Source organism: Nothobranchius furzeri, chromosome 3 (genome assembly GCF_043380555.1).
Source record: "Nothobranchius furzeri strain GRZ-AD chromosome 3, NfurGRZ-RIMD1, whole genome shotgun sequence".
NCBI lineage: Eukaryota > Metazoa > Chordata > Actinopteri > Cyprinodontiformes > Nothobranchiidae > Nothobranchius > Nothobranchius furzeri.
Window position 1 is genome coordinate 63,561,046 of NC_091743.1, and position 20,969 is coordinate 63,582,014.

The 20,969-nt window shown below is 40.6% G+C and overlaps 1 protein-coding gene across 8 annotated transcripts in view; it reads left to right on the plus strand.

Annotated features, from left to right (window-relative positions):
- megf6b (multiple EGF-like-domains 6b) overlaps positions 1 to 20,969 on the plus strand; it is a 71,035-nt gene that overhangs the window by 32,741 nt on the left and 17,325 nt on the right. For 3 of the 8 annotated variants that reach the window (XM_015959050.3, XM_070549379.1, XM_054752338.2), the window contains 12 exons: positions 11,601 to 11,723; positions 14,837 to 14,962; positions 15,550 to 15,672; positions 16,028 to 16,144; positions 16,230 to 16,367; positions 18,178 to 18,300; positions 18,373 to 18,495; positions 19,548 to 19,718; positions 20,043 to 20,174; positions 20,285 to 20,413; positions 20,521 to 20,649; positions 20,798 to 20,932. In XM_015959050.3, coding sequence (XP_015814536.3) covers positions 11,601 to 11,723; positions 14,837 to 14,962; positions 15,550 to 15,672; positions 16,028 to 16,144; positions 16,230 to 16,367; positions 18,178 to 18,300; positions 18,373 to 18,495; positions 19,548 to 19,718; positions 20,043 to 20,174; positions 20,285 to 20,413; positions 20,521 to 20,649; positions 20,798 to 20,932 — 1,569 coding nt within the window. Of the gene's footprint in view, positions 1 to 2,572; positions 6,972 to 7,087; positions 11,724 to 14,836; positions 14,963 to 15,549; positions 15,673 to 16,027; positions 16,145 to 16,229; positions 16,368 to 18,177; positions 18,301 to 18,372; positions 18,496 to 19,547; positions 19,719 to 20,042; positions 20,175 to 20,284; positions 20,414 to 20,520; positions 20,650 to 20,797; positions 20,933 to 20,969 lie in introns of those variants that run through there. The other 5 variants (XM_054752358.2, XM_054752354.2, XM_015959053.3 and 2 more) reach the window with 4 other exon arrangements.

The following is a 20,969-nucleotide window of genomic DNA, read 5'->3' on the forward strand; positions in this document are numbered from 1 at the left end:
CTGACTTGTCCAAATGTGCTTTCGTATACCTCAAGTAGGTACAGGAAAATCATGAAGATGAACAAACTCCCCAAACTTTCGTATCCCACTGTATTTCTAATGTCCTGTTATGGCTGACATCCTGACCACGGCTTTTTATTTTGAATCAACTGTATTTGCTCATGTTTTGTATAAAAAATGTAGTTCCGTCACTCAAAAAACATCAAAGCAATCATTTTTACTCAAACCGATTGGCGTCAGATATTTTCTTCAACATTTGCACTGACATGAATCCCATCTGTCTTCTCATGCGTATCTGTGGAAGAAAGTAAACCTATGAGGTAACAACTTTGATTCTACTTCCCCCAACATTTTCCCATGAGATGTATTTTTAGTCCCATCAAAGCAGATGCCTCGGATGTGACTGATTTAATCAGTAATGATTCGTCTGAGCGGCAGCCAGGACTACGTGAGTAGGTTATTTGGAGAACCAATATGAACGTTGTCACAGCTGGCTTTCATAGCTAACTGCCTTTTTGCCACTGGTGTATATATTAGAGGGAAACAGCAACACTGAGGTTCTAATTGTATGCAGGAACCTTAACATGAAGTGGTTTACGTTTTAAGATGCAGGTGTGTTGCTGCTTCTGCAGAAAGGAATCTGCTTTCGTGCACTCATCTAGTAAACAGCCAGGATAAACCATTGTCAGCTGGACATTACAAAGCCACAGTACACTTTGGGAACATGTAATGTGAGGTTGATATTCGACAGGCAAAAAGCTGAACAAATAGAGCTTTTGTTCTGTGCAAAGAGAAAATAGTAGACAAAAAGCATGATCTTACAGTATAATCCCCCGTGTGACTTTCACTAAGAGTTCAAGCCAAGCTCCTTTTGTAGTTTTCCACTTTTTGACTCTGATACATCGACACGAGTGATGCCAATAAAAAGCAGAGGACGTTGACAGTAACAGCTGTTAGGCTGAGGGCAGCGAAGCAGTGTCAATATTCCGCCATCAAGTCAAACAGACTTTACGGCTCAGGCCGTGAGCGTGAAGCTCTGCCTGTGATTGGCACCTGTCAAAATAATGATTTAACACCAAAATCAACACATAGCTGCTTTTATAATCAGAGGAGTTATGGTAGAGATTGTGTGGGAAAAAATACTTCTTGGCATTACATTCTGCATTATTCTGATTTCTGCACAGAATATCCGTCATGTTGTGTGCAGGATTGTGAATGTTTGATGGTGTTTCACAAACAAAACCTTTTAACATCCACGTAAAGAAATAAACAATTACAAATGCAAATTTTTATTTATTCATTGGGGGCAATAATCCCTGCAATCAGGAAGTCATATGTGGGGTTGTTACACTCAGAGGCCCTGTAGGTTAGATTCGTTAACCCTTTGTCTGTGGCTGTGATTCTCACATTGGAGTTTCACTAGTGTAATGGTTTAATTTACATGTTATTTAATGAGCCATAAGACATAAGATTCCATAGTAAATATGAAATCACCGTATGGATCTGTGGGTACTGTTTAACCAGAAGATTGGAACTTTTTATTGCAGGGATTATGTAACCACTTAGTATTAATTCAGAGACAAAAGAGAGTCAAGTTTTAAAAGTTTAAATTTTTATTACTAAACAAATTAAAACTAGACTAACTTTAACACTAAATGTATGGTTTAACTAAGGTGAAATAGACGGAGAATGGTGTAGTGTGGAATGTTGCTCAGAACCAACAAATCCGAGAAACGATTAGTTCTGGTGGGAGTCAAGGTGATGTCTTCGCGCTAAGCTTTGGTTAGGAGATTCATAAACACATTCGACGCCATTCTGTCGGCCTACGTACCCTTAGCGGAAGTCCCCGTCTAGATCAGGAGGTGTACAGGTCCAGCTTGACCTTTGTGGAGCCATAGCCTGTAGAAACAGCCACGGCAGTCTTGAGATACTTCCGGGTCATGACAGTTTATCGGCATCTAACAAGACCCAAAATGGGGTCGTGATGGTTCAGCTTTTATTCCGAAAGGAACCGTTGCAGCAGTTGGAACGGCAACAGGTTTATCCAGCTTGCCATTGGTTCTTTCGGCTGAAGATGAAAGTTACGGATTGGCCACTCCGTCAACTTCCCTTGAACGCTTTGAACTGCGTTAAAGATGACGTGGGCATAGTTTTATACTTCGGATGTTTTGGTTTATGGTCGAATGAAAAGATGACAGATTTTCCAAGCACCACCAAAACCACTCCTCCATCAGATCTGGCAGATTCTGATTGGATCAGTAAAAGCAATGTGTCGTCTCTTAATGCTACGTGAGATCAGGATCAGTCCTAGTGGAAACATTTAAAGACATATTACTTATCATATTCTATAGGATTATAATAAAGTAATTAATATTTTGATTTCACAGATTGGTCACATCTTATTATTGACTAACACTTTGTTTGATTAGCTTTATTAAAAGTAAAGTTCTTTGATTTATTAAAAGGAGAGTCCTTTCTTCATTCTTCTCTTGAGCTGGAAAGAAAGCAGTTTAGAGCAAATGCATGAGACCTTGAGGCCATATGTCATGCAGACTAGTTCTGTGTTGGGGGGGGGGGGGGGATTACTTTTGGTGGAAAACAGTCATTTCATTCTGTTACACTAGGTCCAGGCACATGGGCCAGGGCCTTTTTGTTTTTTTCCATACACATTTTTAGTCTGTTCTTTATTGAACTCTCCAGGAGAGAGTAGAGCAAGCACATGTCAGATAGTAGAAGCTAACCGTTAGCATTATCAACTCTACAACATTGAACTTGTTCAGGCTTGTATTATTTGCAAAGATAAAAGTCAATGTTACAAAACGAACTGAGGAAGTGGGAGAATTGCATTCTTGTTGGCCAATCAGAGGCGAGAGATTTAAACAAGAATGACTTCAAATGCTGTTTCCTGCTCCCCACTATTTTGGCTAATTTCTGCTTCCTGAAACAGAAGCGCCAGAGCATCTTTTTCACATTAAATGGCTCACACGGCGTTCAGTCATACTAGACCACAGCAAATGCATTGGTATTTTGACTAAATGATAGCTTTAAGGTAATAGTTTGGGGTAATACTGATGTAAGATAATACTTTTCATCTCTATGTTTTGTAAAAATTATTTTATTTTATTAGGTCTTTTCAGTGAAGTTCAGTTTATGCTTCAATAAGATATAAGGAGTAAATATGTTTTCTACCAAGCGGTCGACAAGTTAGAGGCACAGTACAAAGCATAAATATTCCTCAGTTTCTCTTCAGATGGAGGAATGGATGCTGAAAAGGGGCAGTTACATAAAGTGCTGCTCCGTTTGCACCAGCTGGCCTGAGCTGTGGAACACGGGGTTAAGCTCCCAAATAGACGACTCCCCTTTAAGGACCCTTCGTTCCTCAGATGTTTGGATTAAAAATACTGAATTTGACTTCTGGCACTCATCAAATTTGGCATTTCTTTTTAGTGTCAGGTTTTTAATCCATGTTGATATCAAAAGAAAACCATACACAGCACATTCTTTCATCTTTTCTGTAGGTATGTGCCCTCATAAATCCCCGCTCTGAATCACATAATATTCTTTGAAGAAACGGTAAAATGCAGTGGCTCTGTAATGAAATGTCATAAATCAGTAAAAAGAAAAAGTAATCAATCAATTCTGGCAGTTGGAGTGGAAAATGATTATTTGTGGTTTATATAAAACATAATGTTGGGAGAGGAGGAGAGAGAGAGAGACCTGAGGACATTTAGTTTTGGTAGATGGGAGGGTGAAACAGAAGAGGAGATGGAGTGAGTGAGGGTGTCTGGGAAGAAAACATTCCAGCTTGCAAATTTTCACTGGAAAAAAGTTAGAATAGATTATCGGTGTTAGGATCCATGTTTTGTTAGAAGCTGTGCTGCAGGCATGACTTTGGTTTCAGGATGGTGGATTTTCCTTCTGGGAGTTTTTAAAATGACAGCATGTCTAGCTGCAAACTACCCATACATTCACTATAGAAGGCTCTGCTACAGGCCCAACTGTTACCATGGATACAACCTCGGGTATGTGGCACCAGGTAAGTGGTTACTTCTTAGATAAAAATTTGTTTGTATTGTTTTATTACAGTTTTATTGTCAGCATGAAGTCACTTTAAAGGCATACTATAAACATTTTTTTCATATTTTAAAATATTTCCTTGAGCCACTACGTGCTAAAATGACCCTTTACAGGGTTAATGAAATGTGACTCAGACCCCCACTGCCCTCTGCGGCCAGACAACCACACTTGCAACTTCATAGTTGCCGGTCCGGTCCCTGTTGGACTTCATAAACGTAGCTGACACGCATGACGCTGCAGTCTGCTTCCAGCATGTTTTCTGCATGTTTTAGATAACGAACACAGCTGATTTTATTAATTTAGTGATGAGTTGCTGCTGTAGACACTAAGGAAGGCTGAGGAGACATTTCAGCTGTTATATTTAGGTGTTAAAAAGACGAACGCACAGCAAGTAGATGGGTTTCACGTTTGGTTTTACTAAACGGACACTAGGGGTGCTAAAACAAGCTAAAACTGCTTATTATCCCTTTAACACACATGTTTACTTATTTTTTAGCACAAAGTGAATGAGTAGAAACATTAAACAGACATTGATGCTTATAATAACACAATTTATGAGAGAAGATTTAAACTACTGAGACAAATTATTAAGCATTATTACTACCACATGTCTGCACCTCCCTCTGGTCTGATTTTGTCTTTTGGAGATAAATCAAGACTTATTCTGAAATAACTGAACTACTGTACTCTATAAACACTAGAAAATTAACTGGTTTGAAAAAATTTTCCCATGGAGACGACCACTGCAGGGCGAAGCATCAATGTGACTGAGGCTACTGAGGTTTTGGCTAAGGCTCAAGTCCTGGATGTGGAAACGAGGCTGGAGGGGATTCACTGACTCTGAGCTGCAGTTGACACGGCAACAGCCGCTCCACGGCGTTGTTCTCATTAAATGGAAAACCAAACCAAAAGCCGGCATGCTCCATTGAAGGAAAAATGAATGGATTGTTCCTGCCAGCTTTTCCTGGATGAAGTGAAGCTGAAGTTTGGCAGCAAAGAAACCAAATGGAGGAAAGTTTAGAAGCTTGTTTCTGCTCCAAACACTATATTTGAAGATGCATGTTGAGTTTTATTGGGGAGGTTTCAGCCAGAGGTTTCACAGGACTTCCCGTTGGGATCAGGTCCTGTGCCTTTGTCCTCATCTCAGTGCTGACCCTAGTGTGACTGCTTTTCTACCGTAAAAAATTGTTTCAACTCTGCTAACTATAATATCATAGTGACAAGGTTTGGACCCACTAAAGACTGGATTTATGTGACACTTTCAGGTCATGTGCACAAAAATTTCCCCGAAGAGTGGAGGATTAATGTCAGAGCTCCGGTTCAGGTGCAGAAGGTCCAAACAGCGGATAAAAAGTCTCTTCTGTCCACGTTTGCCTCTACATAGACTATGAAAGTAGAAATTTTGCTGCCATAATCAATATTTTTGTCAGTTAAATGTTCCAGATCATGCTATTTTAAACCTCTGAGAGCAAAGGCACAGTACATAATATAATATAACCGACACGATTGAGAGGACATCCTAAATGAGTTATTTTCATCTGCTTACCGTTATACCCAGAAGAAAACACTTTGTTTCAGTGAAACTCTGCTCCGTTAAAAGGCAAGTTGTTGTTGTATTGGCAATGGTAGTCCAGTGGTAAAGGCGTCTTTCTGGGCACTCTAACCACTAGACTACCAAGTATGTTACATAACACTTGTCGCCTATTCCACATATCCTAAGCTGGCCTGGGGAGACAGGTTTCAGACCAGAGACTAGCTTTCAGGGGAGGAGCAGGACCTGATGTAGGGAGCAGGAAGATGGAGTGATGTACAAATTATACATTAGGCCGTTTCAGCAATTTCTAAATTAAATTCTAAATTTGCCTTTGAAAAATGAAAATGCATGAATACAGTCAAAAATGGGTTTGGGGTATTTTTCATAATTTCAAAAAGCACAAAAAAGTAGATTTTTTTCATGAAATGTCCCCTTAAACATGTTTGAATGGAGGCTACCTTCTAGCCTCTCAGATTGTGTTCAGGCGGCTCATTTGTGTTCCCACACACACAAATAGTTTTGATTGAACCTGTCTGCTAACAAGGCAAATTAAGTGAGAGAAAACTATAAACCAGTAAAAAAATAAATAAATAACCGAGATATTATTAACAAATCGTCTTAACCAGAAAAAAGTTGTTCCGACTGGCTAAACTTGAATAGCTGCTGATTTTACAGCTTGCCTCTTGTAGCGTAGTTAATCTACATAACTAGAATTTAACTCTGTTTGCTATTCAACTCTGCTAAATTCTGAGAAAGATCAAACGATTTGGTAATGAACTTATATTATATACATATATATCTCCACAGATATTTATATAATCGATAGAAGTTCATACACCAACTGGCTTGGTCTACATTTAATCAAAAGAGTAATATTTAATTTAAGAGATTTAAATTAATAGCAAAAGTTTATTTAATGCAGAAGATTTAAAAAGATTTTTGCTCATTCAGTGACCAAATATACACCACTGTTTTATTTCAAAGAAGAGTCAGGTTAAAAAAGTTAAGAATTTATTACTAACAATTTAAAGATGACAATTTAAAAGACAATTCATAAATGACAATTTATAAAAGCTTTGATATTAAAACTTGGTATTAAAGCAACCTGTGTCTAGATGGAAACTAAAAAGGATGTGTGTGTGCGTTGGATGTGTGAATGTAAGTCTCAGAAGGTTTCTATCTCAGAGAGAGAAAAACGCATTCTGGGTGAAAGAGTTTGGTTTGCTGCTAACTAAATTATTTCTTAAAAGAAACAGGCATTCCAGACGCAATCTGTCGGAAGTGTCTACCTCACCCAGTAAGGAGACCCCCTTTTGGATCCGAGATGTGTCAGGTGGGATGATGAACCCCCAAGCACGAGGTGGGTAGAAGAACCGTAGTGTGACCAAATCGGTCCTGAGATGTCTCCGGGTCACAACGACTGATGAAACTGGTTGCGTCTCAAAAATCAATAACTCTGAAGGAGTTTTGCGTCAGCTTGTTGCAGATGGCGTTTTGTTGAAGCAATTCTATCAGCGTGACAGAAAACCTTAGTAGAGATTTCAAGTGGTCGACCCGATCCCCTGGACTCTCTCGTGCCACAAAGAGATTTTGGTGAGCTCAACAACTGAACTTGAACTGAGGAGTTTTGGTTTTAACATACCTCTGAACACGCCCTCTCAGAGATAGAAAGCTTTGGTGTTATGGAACAAGGACATGTGAATGCAGTTACCTTTACCCTGATTTATGTGTCCTGCATGGTGTGTATAAGTGCACAGGACCTTCTGTTACTGTTAAACATTACTGATTATCATAAATAATAATTATTATTAACCAAAGAATAATAATTAATTTCAGTAATTAAATACATTTATAATGAACCTTGATGATTATTTACGAACATTGTAATAGACAGTGAAAAGAGTTTATTAAAAATTATTCTTTTAAATCTTGAAGTGTCCTTCGTCTTGTGGATGGAACAGCAGTCAGATAAAGGCAGTTCAGATTAAAGATGGTTTACAGCAGACTTTGTGTCGCCTGTGATGGATAATCTGTAAATAGAAGTACAGCCAGTACAGCTTGACCCAGCTGAGGAAGTGTGACCTTTGGGTCACAAATGAGGCCATTCATGTTGCTACAGTCTCTAGGCTGAGACTGTTTAGCAACAAACTGCAAACAGACTAAATGAATTTTTAAAATGCCTAAACTTTTGCTGATTTCTTTGCATGAGTTACAGCGCCTTGCTTTTTCGTGTTGCAGGACTGTTAAATAAAACTGTGGCCAATAGGTACCTTCCCGGAACTCGTTCTAATTTAGCGGCTGTGACTTAAAAAGTGCATGTGGTGCATTTTTGTGAAGGATGGGCAGGCAGATAATACAATAATATTAAACATAACTAAGACACTGTGTCACTAATATGGAACAAAAATAATGCACCATATTAAATGCAATTGTGTTGTATATAATGTATATTGGAAAAAACAGAATGAATGCATGTGTCCAGTCCGATCCAGAATTCCTGTTTTCATCTATTATGCCTAAATATTTGTTGATATACATTTTAATTATTAACTTCTATACATTTAGCTTTGTAATAACGCTGCATACTCATCTAGTCATGAGCAGAAGTTTGCTGGTACAGAGGTGGGCTGAAAACGGCAGGATTACTCATTATTATATGCACACACCTCGCTTCTGATAGGCTAACAGAATGCGTTCAGCCATGTTGCAAAGCTGCTATCACCAAGGCACTCTCCACTCTCTCTCCTCGCTGCACAAAAAAGTGTTTCTGTGGGCTGGCGTGAGCCAAGATGAGCAAGGCCATGCATGCAAATTCAGTGTGACATCACAGTGTGAGAATGTTCAAATCCTAGCATTCACGGTCTATTTTCTATCAGAAGCTAATGCAGGAGATAGGTGTAGGAGACAGCCTACATGAAAACATCAGTGACTGATTATAATCATAAATAATTAAAACATGGTTTTTACATCAACCACACCTTTAAAGGAAGGTGCATCCTGATCAAATACTGACTTGAGCTCACCATGGCTTTCGACGGACGGTTAAAAAAATTGGGCCTGTTGCAGAACATTTGTGTCATCACATGATGGCATGACGTGTATGTTGCTGAGCTGACAGAGAAATATAACATTGGCTTCAGAGCAATGAACAACATGACATACTCGTGATTCAGAAGTCAGTCAATGGTACGGTCCATACCATCAGGCTGTGCTGCTGGGACAATTTTCTATGCTTCAGGACACTGAGGCTGTTGGGTAATTTTATTATTCAATCCAGGATTACCTCAAAGAAAAATCCAACACACACAAGGGGGTTAGAGTTATCAGGTTATAGATTACCAATAATCAACCATCAGACTTTGCAAAATCGGAGAGAAAGAAGGTACACACCAGTCGGTTGTCTGTTCGGTCTCTCTTCAGCTTGGCGATCTCCAGGTCTTTACCCTGGTTCAGTCTGATGCCAGCTGCTCTATGTCTCTCTCCAGGCTGTCTTTAGATTTAGTATTCCCCATCGTATTTAAGATGTTTTGTGTACTGGTTTAGTAAAACACGCTGGAAGAGCTCCGGTGAGTTCTAGTATGAAAATGATCAGAAATGCAATCAGACTGCTTATGAGGGCGTATATTAAAACGATTCATTCAGATAACATTTGGCAGCCACCAAAACAAGTTAACGCTTCCCTCTTTCTTTCTCTCTCTCTCTCTCTCACACACACACACACACACACACACACACACACGCACACACGCACACACGCACGCACACACGCACACACGCACGCACACACACACACACACAGCGAAACGGCAGCCGAACCTGTCACATGCAACACTCTCAAAGTCCCAGACACACACACCCACACACACACACACACACACACACACACCCGTACCAGACAGGCTCAAAAGCCTCAGACACACATACACTTCTCTTTCTCACACACGTACCAGGTCAGAACTGGCTAGTTTTCACACACTCAGATGGAGCAAAGGGCAGCTGAAACTCTCCAACACAGAGTTCCGTCACAGATTAAACCCACAAAGTCACACAGAAAACAATAATCACAAAGCGGCGGACAGAACCAGCTGTCACAACCCCAAAACCATTGAAAGCACACAAATCATGAAGCAATATGAGTGATTTTTAGAGCGACTTGAGTTTGTAAGCCAAAAGCAGCGGTGTTCAAATCTTTGTACCTCTGCAGCAATAGGAAATGTTAAACAATCCAAGCGACAGTGTGATTACAAGAGACTCTTTACACTCGAAAATGCCAGCACACGGCCGTCAGCCTGCGCTATATAGCCTGCGTCTATATAGCGTCAGCTTTAACGCGGCGCTATTATACCATTTATTCTTTTATACCACAAGTGCCATCAGTCTGCAGTTCCGGTCGTATTACTACCCGCAGTGCTCACAGCGGGGCGGACTGTGTCCTCCGTGACACAGACCTCATTAAAATCTTTCCAGTAGCGTTTTGACCGCCTGTTCCATCTATTTCAAACACTATTTCAATCGAAACAGGCCCGTTATCAAACAGCTGGACCTAGGACACGACTTAGCGGCCCCCCGTTCCGTCTATTTCATCGCTATTTCAATCGGAACAGGTCCGAGCCCTCTTGCTAAAACACGGAACGTCTCCCGTGTTCACAAGGCAGACACAAACGTAAAACACACTGTCAAGTCAACCAGCTTTTTATATGCCAGGCTGCAAAAAAGAGGTACTCACTCGCTCCCCCCTGCACGGTGGACTCAACCCAAAGTCCGACGCGCGGAGCCGTAGGCGGAAGGTCATCTGCAGAGCTATTCAGCCAGCCGGTGGAACAATCCAAGCCCCCTGGGTGCGGCGCCTTGTCGGCCCCCCGGAGTCTATCTCCCAGCATCTGGCTCGCACGGCGGGTGTCACGGCACCAAAATGTTGGCAATTTTATTATTCAATTCAGGATTACCTCAAAGAAAAATCCAACACACACACGAGGGTTAGAGTTATTGGTGATTGGTATTGATAATCTATAACCAGATAACTCTAACCCCCTTTGTGTTGGATTTTTCTTTGGGGTAATCCTGGATTGAATAATAAAATTACCCAACAGAGGCAATGATAATAAAATTGATTCTGATCGAAAAAGTTAAGAAAGTACCTCTGTTTGCTCAAATCTGAAAGAAAAGCCCAAGTCTGAATAGTTCAAAGTTGATGCCAAAGCAGCTTCAAATGAGCGTTGTTCCATTTTAGTTATTTAGCTTTGTTGCAGCTCTGCCAACATTAAAAAAAACAAAGCTTAATGATGTTTAGCCTGCCCAACTTCTTTCTACAAGTCTAAAACACTGTGATTGGTACAGCCTACACTTAGTAGAGCCAGTGGTAAACCTGCTGAGGCTACAATGGACCAATTTGTTACCACTATGGTTTTTCTAGACTTCCAGGATAAGTTTTTGCTGCACTAAAGCAAAACGGGTACAGACTTCATAAATCAGCTCAGATCTCACAGGAGGTCTGCTGGGGAAAATATTTTAGTCTTTGACCCCTGGAATTGCTACTGCCTGTTTGTTTGATTAGAAATCAGGTCACACAGCAAGGGCGTCAGGCTTCGCTCGCCGTGACTCCCCCAGATGAAGAGGCTCCTTTTTCTTTGTTTACACTCAACACACTTGGCTGAGTGGAATGTGTGTGTGTGTTTTGCATCCTCCAGTTCAAGTTCCCACATGTTTGCTCCCTTGGGGAGGGGCTTCGACGGGCGCAGCAGGAGTTTAAATTTGATTTCAAACAACAAACAATTGTTTTTTTTTCTAATTGGTCCATTAGTTGTTGCCACATGGGGGTTTATTCAAGCTGTAGCGTTTTTGTTTCTCCCACCTTCTCATCCATCATCCACTGTCTGCCAGGGGTACATCGTCATTCTGAGTTATTAAAAGAACTGTTCGGCTATTTGTTTCATAATCACAGGAGTTATTATAACAGCTCACATCTCTGTTCCTGCTATTTTCTCCAAAGATATTGATGAATGCCAGGTCCATAATGGCGGCTGCCAGCACAGATGTGTTAACACCAGGGGCTCCTACTACTGTGAATGCCTCCCCGGCTCTCGCCTCCACGTGGACGGACGCACCTGCCTCTGTGAGTAAAAGTTGATTAGTCTGGTAAACGTCTGCTGTAATCAGATAAATATCAGTGAAATTACTAGTGGAACAAACCCAAAGCAGTGAACGGAAGAAAAACATCACATCAGATCAAGTTACTCTGACCTCTACACGGTAACTATATCATTTGTGGTCTCGTCCCTCATTTAATCCAATTAGAGCTCAATAGGAAGCTTTCAGTGACTCTTTGAAATGTAGCCTCACTTCTCAATACTCACATAAACAAAGAGACTCTGTTCAGGAAGGCCTCTGATCCTGGCCTTACTTTTCTTTTTGTCTGAAATGTGCTCAAGAATAATGGTTGTGACCAATTTTGATGGTGAACCATTTTCGTTTTGTTGTTTAAAATTTATTATAGGGAAAGGTGATCTGCTGCCACTTCATTCTTTTACAGTTAGTATTTTTATTTTTTTGGTGAGACAACTCAAACAGAACTTTTGGCACTGATGCGGCTATTAATTACTTTAGTGCTTATTTTATTTGGCTAATAATTGCATGATAATTGAAAACATCTGTCAAGACATTTTTTTTAATAAATGGGAATTTTTTTTGTCCAGATAAAAATTTAGGCTATAAACACCCAAAGCAAAGAAAAGTAGGACATTTAGCTAATTGATTATGAACTAATGTTTTTTTATCATTTGTGTTCCACCATTTGTCCCTGTTTGTTCTCTCTCATCTTTAATAAAAACTTTAGTCATACTAAACCCATCTTCCTGTGAAAACACTGATTTATTATGAGACCATTCAGACATTTTCCAGTCTTCAGGGCATCCACACTTTTAACTTCCTGTTTAAATTTGACACATGCTCAGTAAACATACATGAGTTTATTTTTGTGTTTTTAGACTTGTTACTAATAATGACAATTCTGTAGAAAATATTAAAAGTGTGGTTGACTTACGGTTAAGTGCTATTTGCCAGAAACCGTCTATGAAGATGTTATTCATCTCTTTGTCTCCTGTTGATTAGTTTACTGCAATTCCCTGTACTATAGATTAGGGCATTCCTCCTTAAACCGCTTGCAACTGGTGCAAAATGCAGCAGCCCGCCTTTTAACACGTACAAGGAAGCATGATCACCTCCAGTGCTAGCTTCCCTTCACTGACTGCCAGTGCGTTACAGGAGTCAGTTTAAATTGTTGTTTTTTGTTTATAAATCACTTTATGGTCTGGCCCCTCCTTATATAGATAATTTATTGTCACCCTACACTCCTGCCAGGAATTTGCGGTCGGGCTCACAGTTTTTACTCACTCTGTCAGTTCCAAAGGCTCGCTTAAAGACGAGAGGAGATGGGGCTTTTTCTGTGGCCGGTCCTACACTCTGGAACAGTCTTCCTCTGCAGATCAGGACCTCACAAAGTCTTCAAGTCCTTGCTTAAAACTCATTTATTCAACCTGGCTTTTATGTAGGATGATTTTATTTTATCATTGTCATTCTTTCTCATTTTTATTGATTTTATAATTGTATGGTGTAATGTTGTTTTTATCCCAACTTGCTGATTTTTGTGGTTTTATGGTTTTTAGTTATACTTTATTGTGATTTTATCTTCTGTGTTGTACAGCACTTTGGGTTGCGGAAGCAATAATAAGTGTGCTTTAGAAATAAATGTGACATTGACCTTGATAAAACATCAACATTGCAAGTCAATGGTACAGTCATATTGCTGTTGTCCAGTCAAAAGCGAGAAGTCCAAATATGAAGAAATAGGACTTCAAATGCTGCCATCTAAAGCTCAGCTGTGATGTGGCTCATTTCTAGTTCCTGGAAATAGTGCACCGGTGGTTTTTACCCCCCGAGTACGACTTACAAGGCATTCAATCCTGTAAATGTCTTGATTAAATGACTAAACCACTCCTTTAAAGTTTCATCAAATGAATTTGTTCTTAAACTTTAAAACAAATAATTAACAAATCATTAAATTAATTGTTTAATGTTCATTCTTTCCTCATAAATGTTCATGTTTATGTTTTTGATGTGCCATTTAGCCTAAAACCACACTTATTTACCCCAGTCTGACTTTTTGTTAGTATTTTTAAGTTTTTCATGACCACTCAGAAGTTTTGTACAAGAACATTCTTCAGAATTTGTCCTGAAAGGCCAAAATCACAGTTAAATCATATGTGATCGTAAAATAAAACCCTTCATATTCGGTCAGTGTGTTGGCTCTGATTCCATCTTTGTGTAAATCAGTGCTTGAAGCTTTTCCCAGTGTTCTTGTCCCAGATGAAAACTCAGTTTGGGAATCTTCAGGAGTAGCCAATAGGAGGAGGAGCTTCTACCATCAGTTTAATGTATTGTGTTGGTTTATGTTGCATGAACCAGTGTTGTTTTTCTTGCAGTGTAGGGTTTTCAGGGACCAACTGTCCCTCAGAGGCTTCATCCTGACAGCTGTTGGACAAAGAAATAACAGATTGCATTAATGATAAAAGTGTTCTGACTTCAGGTGAGGCTCGTGTGGGACCGGCTTTGCTCACATGTGGAAAACGAATAAGTATTTGCAGTTTTAATTTCCCCTCCACTTTGTAACAATCAGCTTTATCACATAAAGAGCATGATGGGGCAGACAGAATGGACACAGACGTTCTCAGGTCGCTTCAGTCTCCGCTCTGATCTTCCCCGTGGAGGTCAGGTGTATCCCACACGCTTAGCATGTAGCCGCTGGAACTCAGCTCTGTGGTGCACTAGAGGTGGATGGATCTTAGCCCCAGCTCCTGAGCATGAGCTACATTTGGCTTCTACATGTTATTTTTCTGAAAAGATCCAGATCCATCTGTTGCTTCAAAGAGGAGAAACTGGAGCCAAGAGGACCTCTGAGCTCAGACCTCACTCCATCCCATCAGCGTACCAATATAAGCATCCTGTCATTCAAAATCTTGTGAACGTCAATAGATTACCAACGTTTCGCAGCATGTCAACAGCCTGAGGGATTGTTTTAGTGTCTGTGGGAGCATTAAAACATTAAAAACACACTAAAAACAGCTTCCCTCAGAAGATTTTCTTTTATTTTCCAGTTTTTGTATTTTTCATGTCTGACCCTGCGTCAGAGCTCTGGCATTCCATCACAAGTTTTGCTTTTTGTATTTTCAGCTGTCCTTAAGTGTGCCATCAACAACGGGGGATGTGAGCACGTTTGTGTGCAGCAGTCTGCTTCTCATTTTCGCTGCCGGTGCAAGCCAAATTACATGCTGGCAGAGGATGGCAAGCACTGTCAATGTGAGTTTCCCTGTTTCCAAACTCAAACATCAGAAAACACAAGACAAGAGAATTAGTAACAGAAGATCTCACAGAGGAAAGGGTGCCAATATAATTATACTTTGGAAGATTAAAAAGGTGTGACTGAAGATCTGATCACATTAAAAACACATCCTGTAATTATCTCTGGATATCTGAGCTTAAATGTCACTCGTGGGAGAAAATGTCATTCTGGAATGAGTCACGGTGATCCTCGTTTGTTTTCTTACTTAGTGTTTTTATGTCCTTGCATCTTTTTAATCTCAAATCTCTGAAATTATATGTATAGTTATTTAAATGACCATCTTTTGAAATGCTTTTACTTTGTAATTGTTGGCTGGGATCAGCTTCCTCTAATTCCTTGCAGAGCTGAAGCCAGAAAAAGGCTTAAACACATGCAAAAGTGTGCAGAAAAGAGTGATAAAGACAAGGTGGTGGTGGAGATTTAAAGCTCTCCACATGCTGTGCATTAAGGAGTAGAACAGTCAGGTTTTACTGGCTTTTGCCAGGCCTGAGGCGTTGTGTGCGTGTGGATTTAAGTGGGTGAGCGCGTTCTTTCTGTGTTGCAGTGCAGAATCCTTGTGTGGATCACAATGGAGGCTGCATGCATCGGTGTCGAGTTGTGGGAGGAAAGGTGGAGTGTGACTGTAAAGCTGGCTTCGAGCTGGCTGAAGATGGAAAAACCTGTGAAGGTACATCAACCAGTACCCACACTTTATGCCGTTATTAGTGGTAAATAACCAGCTTGGAGACCTGAGCGGAAAAGTAAAATGTTTGCAGAAAAATCCTGATTCCATCTCAAGGAAATATGAACATTTAATCATCTGGATCAAAGCTTTAAAACAGCTGCTGAATTGATCTGAAATTCCCTTTTGCAAAAGATAAAAATATTTATTTAATAAGATAAGATGTGTAGTCATGCGGTCAAAGTGAGATCAGGTTTAAGAAAAGCATTTGATTTGTGACCATCACATTCACATGTCATTGAACCTATGCAGACCAGACGCATTTCAGTTAATATTATTTTTTTATTTAATCTTCCATCAGACATCGACGAGTGCAAGAAAGCCAGCTGTGCTCACGGCTGCCACAACACCCTGGGTTCTTACGCTTGCGTTTGCAACGCTGCCCATGAGCTGGGATCTGATGGAAAACAGTGTTACAGTCAGTTTAAATCCCCTCCTGGATTTTATTGCATGTAAAAACCCTCCTGCTTAGCTAATAGGTCACATTTCACTGTGAACTTAAGGAATAGAGATGGAGATTGTGAACAGCTGTGAGAGCAACCATGGCGGATGCTCTCACCATTGCCACCACTCGACCAGCGGACCAGTCTGCAGCTGCAACCAGGGCTTCCAGCTGGGCGAAGACCTCAAAACCTGCACTGGTAATGCTCCCACACACCAATTCACCAGCCCAACCATGATCACCAGTCTATTTAGAAAAGTTAAGTTGAGTTATTCAGGAATCAAGTCATGTCAGACCCAATCCTAATGAGAAACAGGTCTATTGAATACTAATTATCTTAACTCTAATAAATAAAATATCATGAAACGAGATTTTAGGTTGTTTTATATGCTGGCATAACGGTGGACTCAACGTTTTAGTTATTTATACAACTTTTACCTTTGCGATCAGTGCAAACATTTGATTCTAAAGACTAAAGTTCCATAGTTGTCACACGCACTGGTGTGGTGAAAATTGTCCTCTGCCTTCGACCCATCCCCGCGGGGAGCAATGAGCTGCAGCTGTGGCTGCACTCGGGAACTATTTGGTGGTTTAACCCTCCAATCCAGCCCCTTAAAGCTGACTGTCAAGCAGGGAGGCATTTTTATAAAGTCTTTGGTATGACCCGACCGGGATTTGAACTCTGATCTCCCAGTCCCAGGTGGACAGTCTACCACTAGGCCACTCAGCTGGTGTAGCATAACACCAGAGGACTCAGATAAAGTCCCATTTGTATCAGAAAATTTGATTGGAAGCTGTAAAAAAATAATATATTAGTCAAGTTTCAGTCTTCATTTTGTTCTTGCAAGTTTGTTTCCCATCAGCTGAGTCACCCAGTTCATCTGGAAGTTGATCAGAGAACACTTTGGTTTATTATTCAAATTACAACAGACAAGAACATTAACATATTCACCAAGTCCTGTGTTTCTGCTTCAGTCTGCAGTGTTTACATAGCTCCTAATGACTGATGAAAAGATCAGGTTGTCTCATTCAGCCTCCGGACATTTAAACACCATCTGTGCTCGGTGTACTGGTTTCCATTAGATAAAGACCTTTTGTTTGCTTGTGATAACAAAATAATTATACAAGTTTGCTGACATTCTGACAGTAAATTGGTAACAAATCAGAAGATCTGGCAACTTAGATGTGTCCCAGAAAGCAGAAAATGTTAGTATTTGATACAAATACATTTTTTCATTTTTTATTAATCAGCATTCATAATTTCCTGCCATTCTCAATACTCTAATGAGATGTAATTGAATAAAGTTTATTTATATAGCAGAAAAACTATCACAAACAATAAAAGATCATTAAACAAATTAATAAAGACCATTAAACTATAATAATGTTAACTTTTAAAAGAATATTAAGTTCCACTTTAATGATGGTTGTCTTTTTCTTGTGCACATTTTCCACAATGCTCATGAAGTAAAATTATTTCTTTTATTAATCAGTTTCAAATAAACCTCAACATTGTAATATTTTATTTAAGATTGGAGTTTGATTGTTTTCCTCCTAAATTACTGGACTTGAGAAAATACCAGCTGGGCAAATAAATGGCAAGACATATCAAAGGACTCAAAGGGAGTTATCACAATTACTTTGATTATTTCTGGAGTCTTTCTTAACTCGGCAGTAAAACAAGCAATAATAAAGTTCCTGAAGTCCATAAAAAAGTTTCAACATGCTCATAAACATCTTTTAGCGCTTTCTGGCTTTGTAGAGTTCAAAATGAGTGCTCCTCTGATCAGGAGGTGGGGAATTATTGCAAAAGTTTCGAAACAAGTGAGCTAATTTTAGCCAAAGTTCGTAGAAGAAGTTCAGAGTTGGAGTTTTATTCCTGTAAACCTAAATGGCCGTTCAATCAGCACATTTTATATCATCTCATAAAAGTTTCTTTTCAGCGTTCAGCGGAGCGTGTCTTTGCCTTGGATCAGAGTTTTTCTTTTTCTGTTTGTTGCGTCTGGCAGATGTGGATGAGTGTGGAGAGCAGAGCTCCTGTTGTGAGCAGGACTGCACCAACTACCCTGGAGGTTACGAGTGCTACTGCTCAGCGGGATACAGACTCGGCTCAGATGGATGTAGCTGTGATGGTACGTGAAATCTCTCAGTTTTACCCCGATTCAGTAAAAACGTTTTACCTTTGCATCTTTTGTGTTGTTTAGATACAGACGAATGTCTGGCTGCTAACGGGGGCTGCGCTCACACATGTCAGAACACTGCTGGTTCCTTCCAGTGCTTCTGCCGTCGGGGTTTCCGACTGGACGATGATCGACGCTCCTGCATTCGTAAGCATCGGAAATCCTGTTGCAGAATCAGACAATAGGGGATTCACACCATAAGCCTAATGACAGGTTCCTGCTGCAAAAAGTTACTCACTGATGAGTTATTTAGCAAAATAAAACATGACAAAAAGTTGTTAGAATCCCCCCCACCTCCAACCTTCATTCTGTAATTTTCATACAGGTACACCTGAACTGTGAGTTGTATGATTTTCAAAGATGGTATTTGTTTAATGGTGCAGAAAATAAGTATTTGGTCAATAACGAAAGTTCACCTCAGTACTTTGTAATGTAGCCTTGGTTGGCAATGACACAGGTTAAATTGTGTTTTTTAGTATTTTGGCCCCCTCCATGCAGATCTTCTTTAGAGCTGTGATGTTTTGGGGTTGCCGCTGGGCAACACGGGCATTGAACTCCCTCCTATGATGTCTGTAGACTGGCTAGGTCACTCCAGAACTTTCTAATGCTTTTTACTTAGCTCTTCCTTCGTAGCTTGGCTGGGGTGTTTGGGATAACTGTCATGCTGGAAGATCCAGAAACAGATCCAGCCTCTGTTTCATCCATCTCACTGATGGAAGGAGGCTTTTGCCCAAAATCTCATGATGCACTGCCCTTTTTTCTTTTCGTTAATTCAGATAATTCACCCTGTCCACTTTGCAGAAAAGCTGCCCCAAAGCATGATGTGTCCACCTCCATGCTTCACAATGGGTAATGGTGTTCTTAGGACGCAACTCTGCATTCTTCCCTCTCCAAACATGGCAAATGTCGTTTCTACAGAGTTCTGTTTTGGTCTCATATGACCACGCGACATTCTCCCAATCATCCTCTGGATCAGCCACATGGTCTCTGGTAAACCTGGGACCTAAACATGTGCTGACCTAAGCAGGGGGCCCTTTAGTGTCTTGCAGGATTTTATTCCGTGATGGTGTAATTGTTATAATAGTAACAATAGTAAATGTGTGGGCACAAGTAAGTAAATAAACAAAAACATTTGATTTACTCTGCAACCTATGATGCACTTTTGTGTTACCCAGTTAAGATCTGTTCTCTCACTGCAGCTCTTGAAGGTGCGATCGAAGCCTTTTCCAGCGGAGGAACCATCGAGTTGCCTCTGGTCCGGCCTCAGCTCACCTTGCTGCAGGATTACAGCCAACTCCTGGAGCGCTTTGATGACTACGAAGATGACGACAGGGAGCTGAGGGCTGAGAGCAGCCTGGCAGAGAAGTTTGGTGAGTTCCCCTCTCAGCCTCTCATTAACAGGAAACGTGACTCTTGTGAAAGTTTCAGACAGACTTCTTTAGAAAGAGCATGAGCAGACCACACTTATGGGAGCTGGCAGCTGGGTTTGTGCTGTGGCTGGAGATGTAAAACAACATCAGTGCAGCTGAGGAAGACACACACCATACATGCTGAAATACATACAGCAATAAGAGTGGAGAAGTGAGATTTAAAATGATGTAAAATGGAAAGGATCTCTCCCAGACCGATTGAAATTTGACTGATTCTGGGTGTTTATGGATGTTTTTAATTAAAGCGTCATTTTGCTGTTTTAGTGTGTTTGGATGACACTTTTGGCAGCGATTGCAGTCTCACGTGTGACGACTGCACTAATGGGGGAACATGCAACATGTGGAGGAATGGCTGTGACTGCACGAATGGATGGACAGGAATAATCTGCAATCAGAGTGAGTTTTGATCACACACGCACACACACTTCTTACACACTCTCATGTCATCAGACTCCAGACTGTCTGAGTTACGCGTCCTCACCCTGATTCATCTTTTAATCTGACAGCATGTCCCGAGGGGCATTTTGGTAAAAACTGCTCGTTTGCCTGTAAATGTAAAAATGGGGCCAGCTGTGATCCGGCCACTGGAAGCTGCCGCTGCCCTCCGGGTGTGAGTGGAGATCTGTGCCAGGATGGTGAGAAAAACTCCTCATTTTGGAACAGACTCTGTATTTTCCTGTAGTTTCTGCTGCAGGAAACTAAAATGTGATCTAATCATCTCAGATGTACTTTGTGAATCCAGGCTGCCCTAAGGGCTTCTACGGAAAGTTGTGCAACAAGAGGTGTAACTGTGCCAATAATGGCCGCTGCCATCGGACTTATGGAGCTTGTCTGTGTGATCCAGGACTCTACGGACGCTTCTGTCACCTCCGTGAGTCCCTCTGCTTTTGTACTTCAAAGTTTTTTACTTTAAAATTCTCACACAAGGAGCCAAAAATCTTCTGAAAAGCATATGACTGTATTCTGTGCTCCATCATGTATAATTTTCCAACTTTAGTTTAATCAATTTTAATTTTCAGCCTGTCCCAAGTGGACATTTGGAGCCGGATGCTCTCAGGAGTGTCGCTGTGATCAGAAAAACACTAAGGAGTGTCACCGTCAACATGGGACTTGTGTTTGCAAACCTGGTTACCATGGAAACACCTGCAAAGAGGGTGAGCAGTCAGTAAAACATATAGGTGTTTGAGATGC